The 16224-nt window shown below is 44.6% G+C and overlaps 1 protein-coding gene across 3 annotated transcripts in view; it reads left to right on the top strand.

The window, feature by feature from the left end:
- The window catches only part of ABCA1 (ATP binding cassette subfamily A member 1), a 106773-nt gene that overhangs the window by 33760 nt on the left and 56789 nt on the right, over positions 1-16224 (top strand). For all 3 annotated transcript variants that reach the window (XM_035097200.3, XM_035097202.3, XM_035097201.3), the window contains 2 exons: positions 14345-14466; positions 14646-14837. In XM_035097200.3, the coding sequence (XP_034953091.1) occupies positions 14345-14466; positions 14646-14837 (314 nt within the window). The remainder of the gene's footprint in view (positions 1-14344; positions 14467-14645; positions 14838-16224) is intronic.

The following is a 16224-nucleotide window of genomic DNA, read 5'->3' as shown; positions in this document are numbered from 1 at the left end:
CAACTGCAGCCTCCCCCCCCTCCCCCCGAAGGCAAATAGTGGTGCCAGAGGAGCAGAGGAGGGGAAAGTTCGATTCCTTCTGCCTTTCTGATCCTGATGCCTCCCCCCCCCCCCACCAACACGTGGATGATATTCTTTTTTAAAAAAAAAAACCATGATGCTCAAATACAAGAAAAAAAATCCTTCCAGTAGCACCTTAGAGACCAACTAAGTTTGTAATTAGTATGAGCTTTTGTGTGCTTGCACACGTCTGAAGAAGGTATTGTGTCAGACCAACACGGTTACCTACCTGTAACTGGTCAAATAAAAGGACACTTTAAATATCACAACTAGTGTGACCTTCAGTGGCCTAGGTCGTTACAATTATCGTTGACTGCAGATATTCAGGGCCTTGAGGCATTTATTTGTGTGCTCTCCTGATCCTTTACTACTGAGAAGAGGTTAAAAGACCTTTGCCTCTTGAGCCTAGGGAAAAGGAAGTTGAGAGAAGATAGGGCTGTGCTCTGCAAATACAATGGGAAGCAACCCTTGCACATGTGCTTAAGTCAGCTGGACTGAAATGTGGATATACAAGGACAGGATTGCACCTTTGCAGAATAAAAGTGAAGGAAGGGCCATGAGAAATGAACCTTTTGACTTGGGCTACAATGTAGTCGTTAAGTACAAAACCATATATTTTGGAGATTGTTATAAACTGGAACATCAGAGTAATGGAATAAATGTTTGGCAAGAGCCATGGGCAATAAGAACCAGAACAGTGCTCAAATGGAACTTAATTGATTGTTTAAGAGATACAGTATTAGGGTTGATTCGTAATTGGAGATTATTTGCCTGAAGAAGTCAGGAAGAAACCACCACCAGCTAGGAGAGTCTTTCTTCCTTTCCCATAAAACATCAGCATGGTGTAAAGGAAGGAGTGTCTCCACCCCCATCGTTCTGCCCGGACACTGAGGTCCAGTACCAAGGGCCTTCTGGCGGTTCCCTTGTTGCGAGAAGCCAAGTTGCAAGGAACCAGGCAGAGGGCCTTCTTGGTGGTGGTGCCCGCCCTGTGGAACGCCCTCCCATCAGATGTCAAAGAGAAAAACAGCTACCAGATTTTTAGAAGACATCTGAAGGCAGCCCTGTTTAGGGAGGCTTTTAATGTTTAATATATTATTTTATTTCATTTTTCTTTTGGAAGCCGCCCAGAGTGGCTGGGGAGACCCAGCCAGATGGGTGGAGTATAAATAAAAATTATTATTATTATTATTATTATTATTATTATTATTATTATTATTATTATTATTTATTGGACGGGGTGGTTTGTTTTTGAAATAATATCATTTTTTCCTCAAGCAATTGCATTATGATTATTGTCATCAGTTTCTGATGCATTTTAATGCTTGGGGGAACATTTTGACAGCATGACTAATCCCTTGGGTAAAGCTTTTTTTGGGGAAAGGGGACTACATATGTGGCTTCTTCATTTGGGCTATCGTAAAAATGGCTTCTTGAGCCGATGCTCGTGATTATTCTTCCCCCCCCCCCCCCCGAGATAACAATGTGATAATAGGTTAAGGAAGCAACCTTTAAAATCAAGGGGAGCTTTGCAGGTGAGAAACACCCCACCCCACCATCTATTTATTGTATTAGATTTCTTATTCGCCACTTCACACAGGTCCCAAGTCTGGTTACAGCCATATAATATACAATTGTGAAGCAAATTAAACAGGTGCAACTATAAAACAAGTGTAAAAACCTCTCCATATGTAAAAAACACACACACAAACATTTAAAAACTATTCCACACATAAAATGGTTAAAATATGCAGATTGAATTGCTCCTGGAACATGGCACTCCAAGAAATGAAAGTATTATTTCTACACCATTGTTGAACACTCTGTTCCAAACTTGTGCCAGATTCAGTTTGCTTCTGTGGCATGACTCAGTGGCTTTGTTTTGATTGATAATCTCAGGGCAGTGATTCCACATTTAGTCTAGCCATTTCTTACAAGGACTAGGAGCCAAGCATTTGTTATCTGTGACTGTATATTGTGTCTCCATTTGGGTAAGAGCCAGAAATAAATCTCAAGAGTGGGTGCAGTTGTTATGCTATTAACTGCCTGTATCCAAAAGGTGCGGCTTAGTCAAAGCGTTGATATCATGGCACACGCAAGCTAGTCTCACACCAGGACATAAAGGCTGCCGCTCAGACATCATGCTTCCAACCTGCGCCCCGTCAGTCATTTGGCAGGTTGTGTTTCTTAATTGCTGAAAGACGTAGAACTCGCATCAGTTTCTTGAAATTTTGTAATTTGCTTTTCCAGCAGGAATTTCTTGCCTCTGCACTGAGCCTTAAAAAAAAAGGTAAAGGACCCCTGACAGTAAAGTTCTGTCGCAGACGACTCTGGGGTTGCGGCGCTCTTCTCGCTTTACTGGCCAAGGGAGCTGGCATTTGTCCGCAGACAGTTTTTCTGGGTCATGTGGGCAGCAGCATGACTGAGCTGCTTCTGGTGAAACTAGAGCAGCGTACGGAAATGCCATTTACCTTCCCACCACTATTTATCTACTTGCATTTTTTTGCGTGCTTTCGAACTGCTAGGTTGGCAGGAGCTGGAACTGAGCAACGGGAGCTCACCCCGTCGCAGGGATTCGAACCGCCGACCTTCTGATCGGCAAGCCCAACATGCTGAGTGGTTTAGATCACAGCGCCACCCACGTCCCTGCACTGAGCCTTACCCTTCCTCAAACTTGAGGCTAGTACACACTGCCCTACTGAGCTCCTTGCAGCTGAAGTACCCATGCTGACTTTTAGCCATGCTGTCACTAACATGTCAGTCTGCACAGATGAGTTTTTGACATTTCTGTTAGGGTCTCAGGGGCTTGGAATGGGAATCTTGGGCCATGATGTTGAGACTTGCTGGACTTCTTGCCGTACTTGTTAACCATGCAAGTGGGTGTAGTTAGAACTAGAAAGCACAAGAGGCCTCTCCCGCAACGAGGCTCTGAGACTCAAGCAATATTCAAATCTAATTCTTTGTCTTCCTATTGGAATTTAAATCCCCAGTAACAGGGTTTCACTGGATTGATGAAAACCAAACCAAGGAACAGGCCTCAAGATACAATGTGTTCTGATGCGCTGTGGAACAGTATATTAGAACACAGCATATATATTGTAGCCACGTTCTCTTCCTCGGGAGCAATTTCTCCTACCATAATATCCTTCAACACAAGAGGTATTGCCTAAGTAGGTTCTTCCTTCAGTTAGTTGCACCCATAGCAAGCTTAGATTAGAGAGAGTCATTTTTAAAGATGGAACCAAGTGAAGCATTGGTTCCCATAGTGTGCTCTTGCCCTGCTCTTGTCCTCTTTTTCAGGTTTTAAAAACAGCTATGCAAAGAGGTGAATATCCTGAACCAGGATAGCTCCTTCAGTCCGCTCTTAACAGTAATCTGCCTCCAGCTGAAAATCTCTGCACAAAAGAACCTACGTTCTCACTGACCTTGTAGCTCTCTTCAGAACTCTGCTATCGGAGCGTGCACATTCATTGACTCAGCCACATTTTTTATGGAGAGCCAAGTACGGGAAATGTACTTCTTATCAATGATGTACCTTTATCTCCAGTTCTTAAAGATTATCATGCTGAGAACACACACTGAGTAACTTTGCAAGTTAGGGGCTCTGCACCTGACAGTTTAGATTCGAAGAAACACAAAACAAGGGCATAAGCAGCTGATAATGTGTAAACAGCCAGGGCTGGCCCTACGTGCAGGCTGGGTGGCGCAGGGCACCACGTCGCCGGCCCGCCAGGAGGGTGCCGCGAGCTGCGCCCACCCGCTGGCCAGCCGGTCTGCCATGCAGCTGCGCCCATGGCAGCCGCGCTGCGCCTGCCCGCCCGCCGCGTTGGGAAACGGGGGAGGAGGGCACCGGAAGGATCCAGTGCACCACGGCGCCAGGGGCGCTTAAGACGGCACTGTAAACAGCATAGAAAGGGGAACCAATTCAATCTTTTGCCTATGGTGGTTTCGGAGGCACGATTTGCATGCTATTTTACCTGCCGCAGCTGGTGAGACTCATTGTGACCTGTTAAGGGGTATCATAGGACATGTCATATGTCAATTATGTTCCTACAGTATACCTTTTTGTCCAGAACCCCCTGCCCCTTTTTTTGCTTTTTAAATAATAAATTACGAGGGAGGGAGTAGGAGACCATTTTAAAAACCCACAAATAACAAACACCACCCACTGAGTCCTTCCAGTTTTAACCAAACGATGAGACACTGGTAGCCTTCTTAGAAAAGCAGTGAAGAGATTTCTACAAAAAGGTAAAGAGGCCAGATCCCCTCCTCTAGTAATCTGAGCACTGGTTTAATCATGTGCTAGGATGTGGCTAAACTGATTCTGTCCTGGTTGCCTAAACACAAAACGCTGGTCAATAGGTGATTTCATTTTTCCACACTCCTCCACCAACTGCTTAGCTCCATACAATTACTATTTTAAAAACAAACACTCAGATCCATTGTGAGATTAAACATTCTTAAGGTGTTTTTTTGGGGGAGTAAGACGGTCACTCTTGGTCAGTATATTAGCTCGACAATTGCTGAATGGTGGAGTTAATTCTTCTCCAGGAGAGCTACTGTGAGTTAGTATGTAAATAATACCAGATGAAGCAATGATCTGACTTGGTGTTAGCATAGCTGCCAAGTACCCCGTTTTCCCTGGGAAACCCCCCGTTTTTACTTACCTTTTCCCGGTGGTCCCCCGTATCACTTTGTCTCCCGTTATTCTCCCTTATATTCTCCTGCTGGTGGCCTTTTTTGCCCTTTCCGATTTGCCCTTCTATGGGCACCAAAAATGGCCGCTGCCGGCTTCAAAAGTCACATCTACGCATGTCCGGAAGTGCATAGACGCGACTTCCGGTGTCGGCGGCAGCCATTTTTGGTGCCCATAGATGGGCGGAGCGACACTGGAAGTTGCGTTGATGCACTTCCTGACATGCGTACAAGCGACTTTCGAAGCCGGCGGCGGCCATTTTTGGTGCCCATAGAAGGGCAAAGCGACACCGGAAGTTACGTCGACGCAACTTCCGGTGTCACACGGCTGCCGTTCCCGGATTCTGCAGTCCGGGACATGGAAGGTAAGGATGTTAGGCAGGTTTGGGTGCAGCTTTGCTCCTAGCACACCCTGCAGGGTCATTGCTATTGCTGTCGATGGAGAAGAGTCTTCGCAGAGATATTCAGGCAATAGTCATTGTCTGAATGGAGGTATAAGAAGTACATAAAAGCAGCCATGTTTTCTGTGAAATGCAGCTGATAGATAGAATCGCAGCTTAAGAAATTAGGGTACATCCAGACTGTTTGCATTTTGCGGGCAGAACTGAAGTGCATACCAGTCCTGTAGGTTTGTACATTTAAGTTGGATTAAACTGCTCTGTTGCCCTAGTGTAACAAAAGTAATCTTTTGGTTTTTTTAATGAACTTTTGGTGGTCTGGAAATGAACTTTTGGTGGTCTGGAAAATGACATGGATATACAGTCATACCTTGGGAGTCGAACGGAATCCATTCCGGAAGTCCACCCAAACGTTCAGAAACCAAAGCGCGGCTTCTGATTGGCTGCAGCAAGCTCCTGCAGCCAACCGGAAGCTGTGGAAGTCCCATCAGACATTCGACTCCCAAAAATAGTTCACAAACCGGAACATTCACTTCTGGGTTTGTGGCATTTGGGAGCCAAAACGTTTGAGAACGAAGCTGTTCGAAAACTAAGGTACGGCTGTACATTGAAAAGTGTGTGTGTGTACAAATGACTAGCAGAAGCAAGTGTAGTAGTAGTAGTAGTAGTAAATTATACCATACTCATCTGACTGGGTTGCCCCAGCCACTCTGTGAATACCCTGCAAACAAATCAGGGTGAATGTAGGATGAATGCTTATTGTCAGATACCCGTGCTGCAGATAAATCAAAAGGAATGTTCAATAAAGGCCGGACATAGTCAAACCACCATTGAATGCTTTGTGTAAACAAATCAGGATGATTGCGGAACAAACTGGTTGTCTGCAGGAGGCCTCCATTGAGGAGTATGGCTAGTACCAAGAAGAAGCCACAGTGCTCAGCAAATGTCAAAATAGCTTTAAATTGCTATGACATCATGGTGATCAAATTTCTAACAGAGACAAACAGCACAGCTACAAAGCTTAATGAAATGTGGGGTTTTTGGCTGCTAAAACTTTGCCACTTTAATTTAGTATTGATTAGTGGGATGAACAATGCTGGTGAATGATGGTGCTATCATTAGAGGCATCTCATTGAGTTTGATCGATGCCATACTCTCTCAAGGGAAGATCCATCTCAAATCTTGGCTCTGTGCACTGCATATGCAGCCCTGTGTTGTCTGGAAGTGGAACACTGGTCTGACATCAAAGAACAAAACTGGCAGCAAATTCAATTATGCTGTAGAGCGGGGATTGCCCGTGTAGTGCCTTGGAGGTGTTCCTTGACTCCAGCTCCCATCAGCCTCTGCCAATGTGATCTGTGGTCAGAGATTATGGGAGTTGTCATCCAAAAGCATCTGAAGGTCGCTATGTTGGGTACGGAAACTGGTAGATTTAGGCTCCCCTCTTTTTTAAAAAATAATTCTCACCAAAGGGGATAATACAAAGGTGCCTACAACTTTGAAGCATCAGTCCTTTTATATGCAGAATAAATTTAAAAAGTTGACCCAGTAACTTTTTAAATACAGTCTAACCTCTTCTTACGTCTGCCTCCGCTCGCGTCCATTTCACCCGACGTCTGTGGCAAACCCGGAAGTAACCAGCGGGTTTGCCACCGTTCACGCATCCGCTTGCTCAGCGATCACCATTCTTGTATGCGCAGAAGCGGCAATCGCCGTTCGCACATGCACAGATGTGGGCAATCGCCACCTGCGCACAACGGCGCCTCTCCCAGCAACCCGTTTTGACTTCCGGACGGGCCTCCGGAACGGATTGTGGTTGTGAGTAGAAGTTCCACTGTAAGCAGTTGAGTTTAGCTATTACGTAAGTTATAATTAATTAGGGACAGTGTATCCCTCCCCTCCCTCTCTTCCCCTCCCCCCTTTCTCTCTCTCATTCTATTCACAGAGAGTGAACGAAGTTTTAGAATTTATCCAGCTAAAGTAACAGGGTGCACATGGCAAGGCATTGTGTTGTTTCTTTGCCATTCCACTCCAGGAGGGTAGAGGTGAGCCCTGCCGTGGGCCAACCTGAGGAATTTGATGCAAAAAAAATGTGTGTCGTGAAGATTGTGCAGCATGCCACATCGTACACGGTCGTGCTCCTTTGAACCAAGGCTGTTGTGTCGGACAGAGAGGATGGCTCAGCATCTCTCGGCACTTCCTTTGCTTACGCCATAGGCGGATTGGCTGGGCTGCCAACGTCCAGACTGGCTGCATGCCTGGTTGGTTTGCGTGTTTCAGAGATGGATTTTGCTGAACATGACAAGTGTTGTTCCTGGAGGAAGAGGCGGTGCAGCAACTCAAAGGCACTGTCTTATTTTCCTCGTGATTACTTATGGGGAAGTTGAACATTTATCAGCCCTGATGTCAGGTTATTTTAGGGAGAGATGTGGCAGGGGGAGGGGGTTTGCAGGCTTTGCTTTAGTCATCTGAAGTGTGTTTGAAATATTGTCTTTTAAACCATACTTCGTCTTGAACAGATTGTTGTTTTTAATTGTGATGAATACAGTCTTTCACCTGTGCAACTTCATGTGCACTTTGTAGCATATTCCGCACAGTGATCTAATGATTTTAGACCTTTATCCATAGCTATGAATCTTCATACCTAACCCGCACCCCAAATATAATAGTCTCTATAGGGATCTGATACAGCTTGTTGATCATTTCAGGCACAATCCTAATTATCTTCTCAGCGTTGCTGAGTGGCAGGACCACGTCTTCTTCTTCCTCCTCCTCCTCCTCCTCCTCCTCTTCTTCTTCTTCTTCTTCTTCTTCTTCTTCTTCTTCTTCTTCTTCTTCTTCTTCTTCTATCACTCGTAGCCGAGTAAGATTGTCTTCCATAAACACAGTTTTAACAATGAGTCCGTAAGTGACCGTGGAGGCCAATTCTGGACCCACACGTCCTTCCACAGTGGGGACGTTGGTTCCCGGGTTGCCACTCACAAGAGCTGCAGCAGAAGTAGGGGCCAGAGCAATGTGGATGGATTCTGGACCCAATTCCCACGCCAACTTCAGGCTAGCACATGCCCAGATCAGGTTGGGTGTCACTGCACATCAGCTGTGAGACCAGCTTGAGATTCAGCAGATCCCTTGCTGGTTGGCTGAGCCCCTCCCTGCCCTCAGAGCACCCCGCTTCTGCTGGCATGGATTCCACCAGTGGGCCTCCTCGTCGTCTGCACATTTGGTGGCTGGCAGGAAGGCAGCTTAGCTGGGAGAGCTGGGCAGAGGGACAATTCCACCTCATCCAACCCTCCCATTCCCAGCTTAAGAGTAATGGAAGCTTGGATTGCTCTGCTGGTTATTGACCAGACTTTACAATTCCAAGTTACTGTTCTTCAAATGCTCACATATTGTTTGATAAATGGAGGTGATCATTTACGGCATACAGTAAAATCTATGGTTAATGCGGCAGGCTTTTGGTGATCACTGTGGGCACATTGGTTTCTTGTAGAACTACTATATCAGAGTGATCTTTGTTTCAAATACTACCCAGTATTGGCAAACATGCCTAAAGACTTTTGGCTTCTGCACAGTTTTAGAACATGCAGAAGGAAGCAGAATAATCAGGGATACTGTATATGTTTGGGCATGCCCTAAGCCTGGCAGCCAGAAAGCTCTGGTTTGAAACACTCTGTACGATCCCTATTCCTCAACTGGGGTGAATTTATGAAGGAGTGATCCAAGGTGTTTAAAGCAAGGGATGCGGGTGGCACTGTGGTCTAAACCACTGAGCCTAGGGCTTGCCGATTGGAAGGTTGGCGGTTCAAATCCCATTGCTCAGTCCCCGCTCCTGCCAACCTACCATAGCAGTTCAAAAGCACATCAAAGTGCAAGTAGATAAATAGGTAGGGAGGTAAACGGCGTTTCTGTGCACTGCTCTGGTTTCACCAGAAGTGGCTTAGTCATGCTGGCCACATGACCTGGAAAAACTGTCTGCGGACAAACGTCAGCTCCCTCAGCCATGAAAGTGAGATGAGCACCGCCACCCCAGAGTCGTTCACGACTGGACTTAACTGTCAAGGGTCCTTTACCTTCACCTTTAAAGCAAGTGAATCTCCCCTGTTCCTTCCTTCCTTCCCATGTTAGCCTGGCTGATAATTAGGCCTTATAAGAGAACCTGAACTTGAGAGGGTCTTTGGGAATGATGAACTCAAAAGAATAAAAAAAGGAAAGGTTTCTTTTCTCTCTTGGTTTACCGGAAGTAATTCACAACAAGACGTGAAACAGATCCATCTAAAAGTCATGACACAAATGAAAAAGAGAGGAGGAGGGAAGAAAAGTTGTTGCCCCAAGTTTTATTGATGTGGCAAAGTTTGTGCAATGAGCAGCTGGGGAAACAGTTGCTGGAGTGGGGGAGACAAATGGAGCTGATTTATCACAGGCTTGGGGTGTGTGTGTGTGTCCCTGCTTCTCATCTCTCCCTGACAATGAGAGCAAAAGGGAGCCAATGGGATGGAATAACCTCGCTTCCCAACTATTCTAGATACCGTGGCCAAATGAAATCATTGTGGCTGGATGACAGTAAGGCAGTCCATTTGCTTTCCTAGCTTACCTGTTTAGGGGCAAGTATTCCAACTGAATCTTATCACTAGCCTGGATTTACTGTATCTGGGATTACTTTGTCTTTAAAAGCTTTTGAAGTTATTCAAATGGGGTAGTTTATTATCTGGCTGCCCTCAAAACAATGAGAACTGATATGTTTAAATTCAAGCCACTGTTTCTCCAGTGCTGTTTGTAGTGATAATGGTTTTTCCATTTTAAACTTTCTAGATCTTACATGCAGAGTTCTTTCATACCAATTGTTCCGTGGAATTCAGGGCATCTTCAAGATTATAGGCTGGCTGAGCCTGTCTTTATGGAGAAAGCTGCTCTACTAGTAGGCCAGTACAATTGTCTTTGCTCTCAGGTTGCTAAAATTATGGGTCACTCGAGCATGGTTCCAAATTATTCTGTCATTGCAGAAGGCAGTGGGAAAGCGCTTTATAATTGCTATCAGGAAGAGTTGTGGTTCTGCGGCACAATCCCAGGTTCAGCCTCTTCCTCCTATCTGAAAACCCTCGAGAAATGCTCTCAGCCAGACAGATAGTATTGAATTAGATGCACCAATAGCTTCCAGTATCCCTATTGATAAGAGCAATTCCTTTCGTAAGCCTTTCTACCCAATCAGAATGAGGCCATTGCCACCAATTCCTTGGACAGTCTCATGACATCTCAAAACAAGCCTTTGTGTATGATGATTCCATGATAAAGATGGCAGTCTGAAGCCAAGACAGGAGTGTGTCTGATCTGATATCTAAGTGTCCCTTTCCATTACTTACAGACTGTACCAGAAAGCATTAGTAAATTAGTTACAACCACACTAGCCATTGTTGTATTTTCCAACTTTTCTTCTTCTTCTTTTTTAGTAGTGTGCTTTTTATATTTACTGCGGGAATACTTTGGCAAGCCTGGAAAAGCAGGAATGAGCCAGTTTTCTGGGTCAAGTTGCTCTCACTGCATTACACAAGCAGCTCTTTTCTGAGTGAGCATTGTTCCCAGAACATATTTGTGAGGCACACTTAGACAATAATACGGAATGCTCTTTTCCACACAGAAGTTTTGCAACTAAACTGGCAGAAAGGGGAACCACAGTCTTTATTGTTGTTTTAAAAAAGTTGCATTATAATTAAAAATCCAGTTTATCATTTCTGTTGCTCTTACCGATTCTTTTCTTCCATTGCCAGTTCAGTGCTAGACCACTCCTCCTCCCTGAGCTAAGTTAACCCTCCACCATGCTATGGTGCCTTCTTATCTCGGATAGCTCAGTGAGGCTCTTAATCTCAGGGTTGTGGGTTCGAGCCCCACGTTGGGCAAAAAGATTCCTGCAATGCAGGGGGTTGGACTAGATGAGCCTTGCGGTCTCTTCCAACTCTAAAAGTCTATGATTCTTGTGTCAGGATTACCCAGGGGTGCTGGCATGGAGAGAAACCACTGGATAGCCTTCAACAATACGGCTTGCACCTCCCATGCCATCAATCAGAATATTGAAAGAAGGTTGCCCTTGGGAGTAAATCATTCTCTCCGTGGTTATAGGTCTAGATCAGTTTTTTAACTTTGAAGTTCCTGGGTGTGGCATCAAAGAATAAATTTGTTTCTTTCTCCCCAAGCCTGTTCTTCTCTCCCCACCCCAATCTAAGAGCATGTTGTTAAACAGCCCTGAAAAGATTTCATCCTCAAGTAACCCAGCTTTTGCCTCAAGCCCTCTGGTGACAGCGATTATTTTGCTTGTAGAACAAAAAAGCTTCAGGGAACATGTAACCGGAGAACTGGGATAGAGAGCGTTGACCGACAGTAACCCCTGAGCACGGGTATTCGGGAGAAAAATAGGAAGTGTTTCTTTCTTCATAACTTTTCTTCTCCAACCAGACTGGTGTCCTGCCAAATCAGGGTCTGAGTAATAGAATCATAATGCTGAGCGGCATAAAGGCAGGGGAAGGGTGCGGGAGGAGGGAGGCTGCAAACCACAAAATTCAGAAAATACAGTGCCTCCGCCTTCCTCTCTCGTCTTCCACCCGCCATTCCATTGTGGCGGAGATTTGAGGAGTTCTCCTTCCATCCCTCTTGGCATGCCGAATGTCTCTTGTAAGCGAGCCAGCTAATAAACATTTTTTTAAAGTATCAGGCAGCCTCGCAGACCAGCATCGGCTGCCCCCTCGGGATCTGGAATGTGAGCTTCCAAAGGCTGCGCTGGCATTGCATTGCTGCCTCTTTTACCCCAGAAGGTGTTCTGCGCTTTGCACCTGAGCTCCTGAAGCCTTTGCAGCCACGTCGTTTTCCGCGGCTGAAAAACATACATACTGAGAATGTGCCTTTATAACATGTTAAAGAACAGGGTTAAAGCTTTCGAGCTACACAGGTCTCCTCATAATATTCGCTGTTTGAGGGAAAGGGTGGGGGTGCCTTCCATAATGCAATTGTGCCCACCCAGAGTGTATGATTTAGATGAGTTTGTTTCAGAGTGCCAGGGATTCTTCAATATGTTGATCAGTACTGGCGCCATACGTCTTACTCTGCTTTCCTTTGGACCACATCAGCGAGACCGAGTTGGGAGGGGGGGGTCTTGTCATCTGGGCAGCCCAGGACCTCCATACACACTGCCCAGGCTTGTGCCCTAGGGGAAGTCACTTCTGTGCTGCTAACGCAGTAGTTTGACTTCACCCCTGGAGGCGCACTCCATTGACTCTCGAGACAGATGGATGACAGCAACAACTGGTGGATGAAGTTCCCCGAAATACAGTGGTGCCTCGCAAGACGAATTTAATTCGTTCCACGAGTCATTTCGTTTTGCAAAAAAATCGTCTTGCAAATCGCGGGGTCCCATAGGAATGCATTGAAATTTCTTTTTTTGCCCACAGGAACACATTGATTAAATTTCAATGCGTTCCTATGGGAAACCGCGATTTGCAAGACGGATTTTTCACAAAACGAATTCGTCTTGCGAGTCACCATCAGAGCGCAAGACGCATTCGTCTTGCGAAAAATTCGTCTTGCAGGGCATTCGTCTTGCGAGGTACCACTGGACATCTTTCCTGCCACAAACACCGTGTGTGGATTATGGGAGGGGAGAAGCAGAGGCAGCCCTGAATAATACCCACAAGTCCAATCACTGACTCCTCCAAATTTTAGGCAGATTCCCCCCCCCCCAATTCATAGTCTTGTAAAAAGTGTTGTTTTACTTCAAGGTTGTGTTGTATCTGTAGTTCCTACTTCTGTTATCTTTTTTTAAAAACTGTAATTTAGTTGAATGCATTGTTTTATGTAAACGATACTGTGACTTTAAATGGCTGTAAGCTTCCTAGACACTGGAAGGGAAGGAGAGAAGTTTTTATATTGTATTGTGTTTTTAATGTTCGATTGAGAGTCACCCAGAGTGGCTGGGGAAACCCAGCCAGATGGGTGGGGTATAATTATTACTGGTATTATTTATATGAAACAAATAAATAGGAACAAAATAAAAACAGCAGCTGGAGGGGTACATCATAAAGCTGCTGAGGTTTTTTTAAGGTCAAAGTTGTTGAGTTTGGTTTGGTTTGTTCAATTTATAAATATTTTTTTAAAATTATAACACTCCTTTTTGGACATCTTCCCCAATTTGCCAAAAATCCATCTGGACACCATTTTTCAGCCTGGAAACCCTATGGGAGGACTGTACCTCTCTTGATTATCCCTGTTGATATCTAAGCACCGAACATGGGTGGAACATGGGTGAACAAAGCAATGCAGAGCTGGGGACAAGATACATGGCCTTAGAGCTGGGGAAGCAAATTTGGCACTTTCCAGATGTTGTGGCCTACAGCTCCCCAGCTGGCATGGCCAATGGTCCTCAACATATGGAGGGCAACACATTGGTTGTCCCTGCCTTAGAGGAGCATAGTGGAGAGATATAGATAAGGAAGCAATGGGAGGTCCTCAGAAGAGGTATGGCATCAAATCATGCCTCCCTGGAGCCTCCAAAACAGTAGCTAAAGGGGCTCGTTGCAAAGCTTAGAGGGGAAGCATCCCATGCAGTGTACCACCAAACACTACACACTCCATAGTTACAGGATTTATCCTCAATGTATATTATTCAGTGTGAAAGGGAAGCCCAGGCTCACATGCCATTTTTATTGTTGCAGTCTGCAAATCCAAAAAGTGGTGTAGAAATGTTTTCTGCGCATAAATTATACAAATAAAACGTGACAGTGTGAACTGGCTAACCAACCTGGGAAGCCTGAGAAGTATATCTATGAGATGTGAGGGGCTGTAGCTGGAAAGAAATGTCACCTCTCTCTTCCCATGATTGTGAATAAATATTTTCTACTTATGCAGCAGAGCAGGGGAGCGGGTTCTGGCTAATGGGAACGTCTCTGTTACAAAGTGGTATGATCTTTATTCCAGTTTTAACTGTTACAGTTTCCCCCCCTAAACAGCCCTAGCAGTAGTTTGGTAAGGAGAATGATACATAATTTTCTGTTGGACAATTCTTAGCCTCTCACTCCCCCAATTCCATCCAAATTATAGCCTTCGAAGGGGAAAGTGCATGACAGGTTTGATGCTGTAATATTGACATACCCTCTCTGAGTTTCAATTTGTGTTGAATTTTGGAAAAACAAAACGGTTTTCTTGTTACCTGGCAGGTGTGAAAGTCCGAGATTTCCTGGTTGACAATGAGACCTTCTCTGACTTTCTACATCACAATGCTTCCCTACCAAAGTTTGTTATAGAAGAAATCCTGAATGCCGAGGTCAACATCCAACAGGTAAGAAAACATTCTCATGTGTAATATAGAACGTATACTGTCAATGAACAGCACTTGGGAAAAAACTCTACAGTTCTCAATTTGAATGTCATGAATTGTGAATGTGATGTGGAAAAGATGATTTCGCTTGAGTCCCAGGAGCGATTTATAGATTTACAACCTCTGGTACATGTTTCCAGGTCATTACATCTGGCTACCGGATAAGTGTGAAAGACCTTTGCAATTCAACCAAGCTGTCAAAGTTTGTCAACATCCAAAACCCAGTGGTAGATGTTCTCAGCAATGCCTTGATTTGCTCCATTCCTAAGGAAAAGCTTTCTGCTGCAGAGAGAGTGTTTCAGGACAATCTAGATGTCATGAAGCCATTTATGGTGAGTGTGTTGGCTTGAGTATTTTGAACTGTATTCACCAAGGTATAGTGCAAGTTTTTAAATCAGCAGAATATCGTGGTTCACATAATATAGCGTACCCTGTTACAAAAACAAAAGGCAAACAAACCCTTTCCACATTACATTTATCATTACACCTGGATTGCAGGAGACCTGTGGCCAAAGATTTGGCTGGTTATTTCAAATCACTGTGTGATTCCTTACGTCTGCAAAAAGAAGGGAGAGAGTCCAAAGGTCAAAATTTACTACTTCTGTGGTCTTAATATCTAAAGCTAAATATTTAGGTCTGGTCTAGGCATCCCTGTAACAGTAACCCATGGTTTGAAAACCAGGAGCCAGTCTTGGGATACATATCCCTTTCCCCTCCTTCCTTCCTTTATTGGCATTTGCCATGGTTTAGATTAGAATTACATGTGTTTTGATGTTAGCCAGTTTTATAGTAACCATGGCCCCATCATAACTAGAGTTTGAAAACTTCATTCGAAGTGTGTTTGCAAATCATATTTATGAGGGAACCTGGTTAGCATATGTCCAGCTGTAACTCTAAACCTTAGTTAATACTCACAGAAGAATGGAGGAGTTATTCGCTTCAGAAAATGGAAGAGGGAGGGGTATAGATTTCAGATCTCCGAGACTAGCTTCAGATCTGTAAACTATGGTTTGGGGGGAGCCAGGGTTACATTTGCACCAGTTCCCAATTTAGCATAATAAGATTGTATTGCTATTTATTTATTCAGTGTCATCAATGTACGGTGCATTATATATGGTAACATAAGCAAAACAGACTAATCCCTGCTCCCAAAGGACCGACAGACTTAACTTTTCTTAAGCAGCCTATGAAATGGCACGACTCTGCCCATCAGATTTTTTTCACCGCCTATTCAAATAGAGCTGCATGTCAAAGGGGCAACTTGCTTCCCGCAGGAGCTGTTACTTTCCTTAGCTATAAAGCTATGTTAAAAAGCTAAAGTGGGAGCGAGCTGTTCAGAAATGATGGAAGCAATAGAAACCAACACTCTTGTGGACCAGCACGTGAATGCCTGGCTAAGTGCAAAGCAAAAGCTCTTTTTAGTTTTGATATATCTTGGGGGATACAGAATTACGCCTCAGTTGTTTGGCTATTCACCTAGCCAAAAGCATAGGATATCTGACACTGGAGTCATATTTCTGCTCTGTCTGGAATGTAATGGTCAGCTCTTTTTAAACTGTTATTGTTTTTCACTAAACTGCCTGGACTCTTATATTTTTCCTTGTCATTTGCTTGTTTGTTTGCTTGCTTGAAAGCCTATCTCCTGTTCTCCAGCCTAAGGGTTACTGGGAGCAGCTGTAGTATTAGAAGGCAGCAAGCCAAACAGCAAATGACCAAAAG

Source organism: Zootoca vivipara, chromosome 15 (assembly GCF_965207765.1).
Source record: "Zootoca vivipara chromosome 15, rZooViv2.hap1.1, whole genome shotgun sequence".
Taxonomy (NCBI): Eukaryota; Metazoa; Chordata; class Lepidosauria; order Squamata; family Lacertidae; genus Zootoca; species Zootoca vivipara.
Note: the sequence above shows the minus strand (reverse complement) of the source record. Positions and strands in the feature narration are given on the sequence as shown.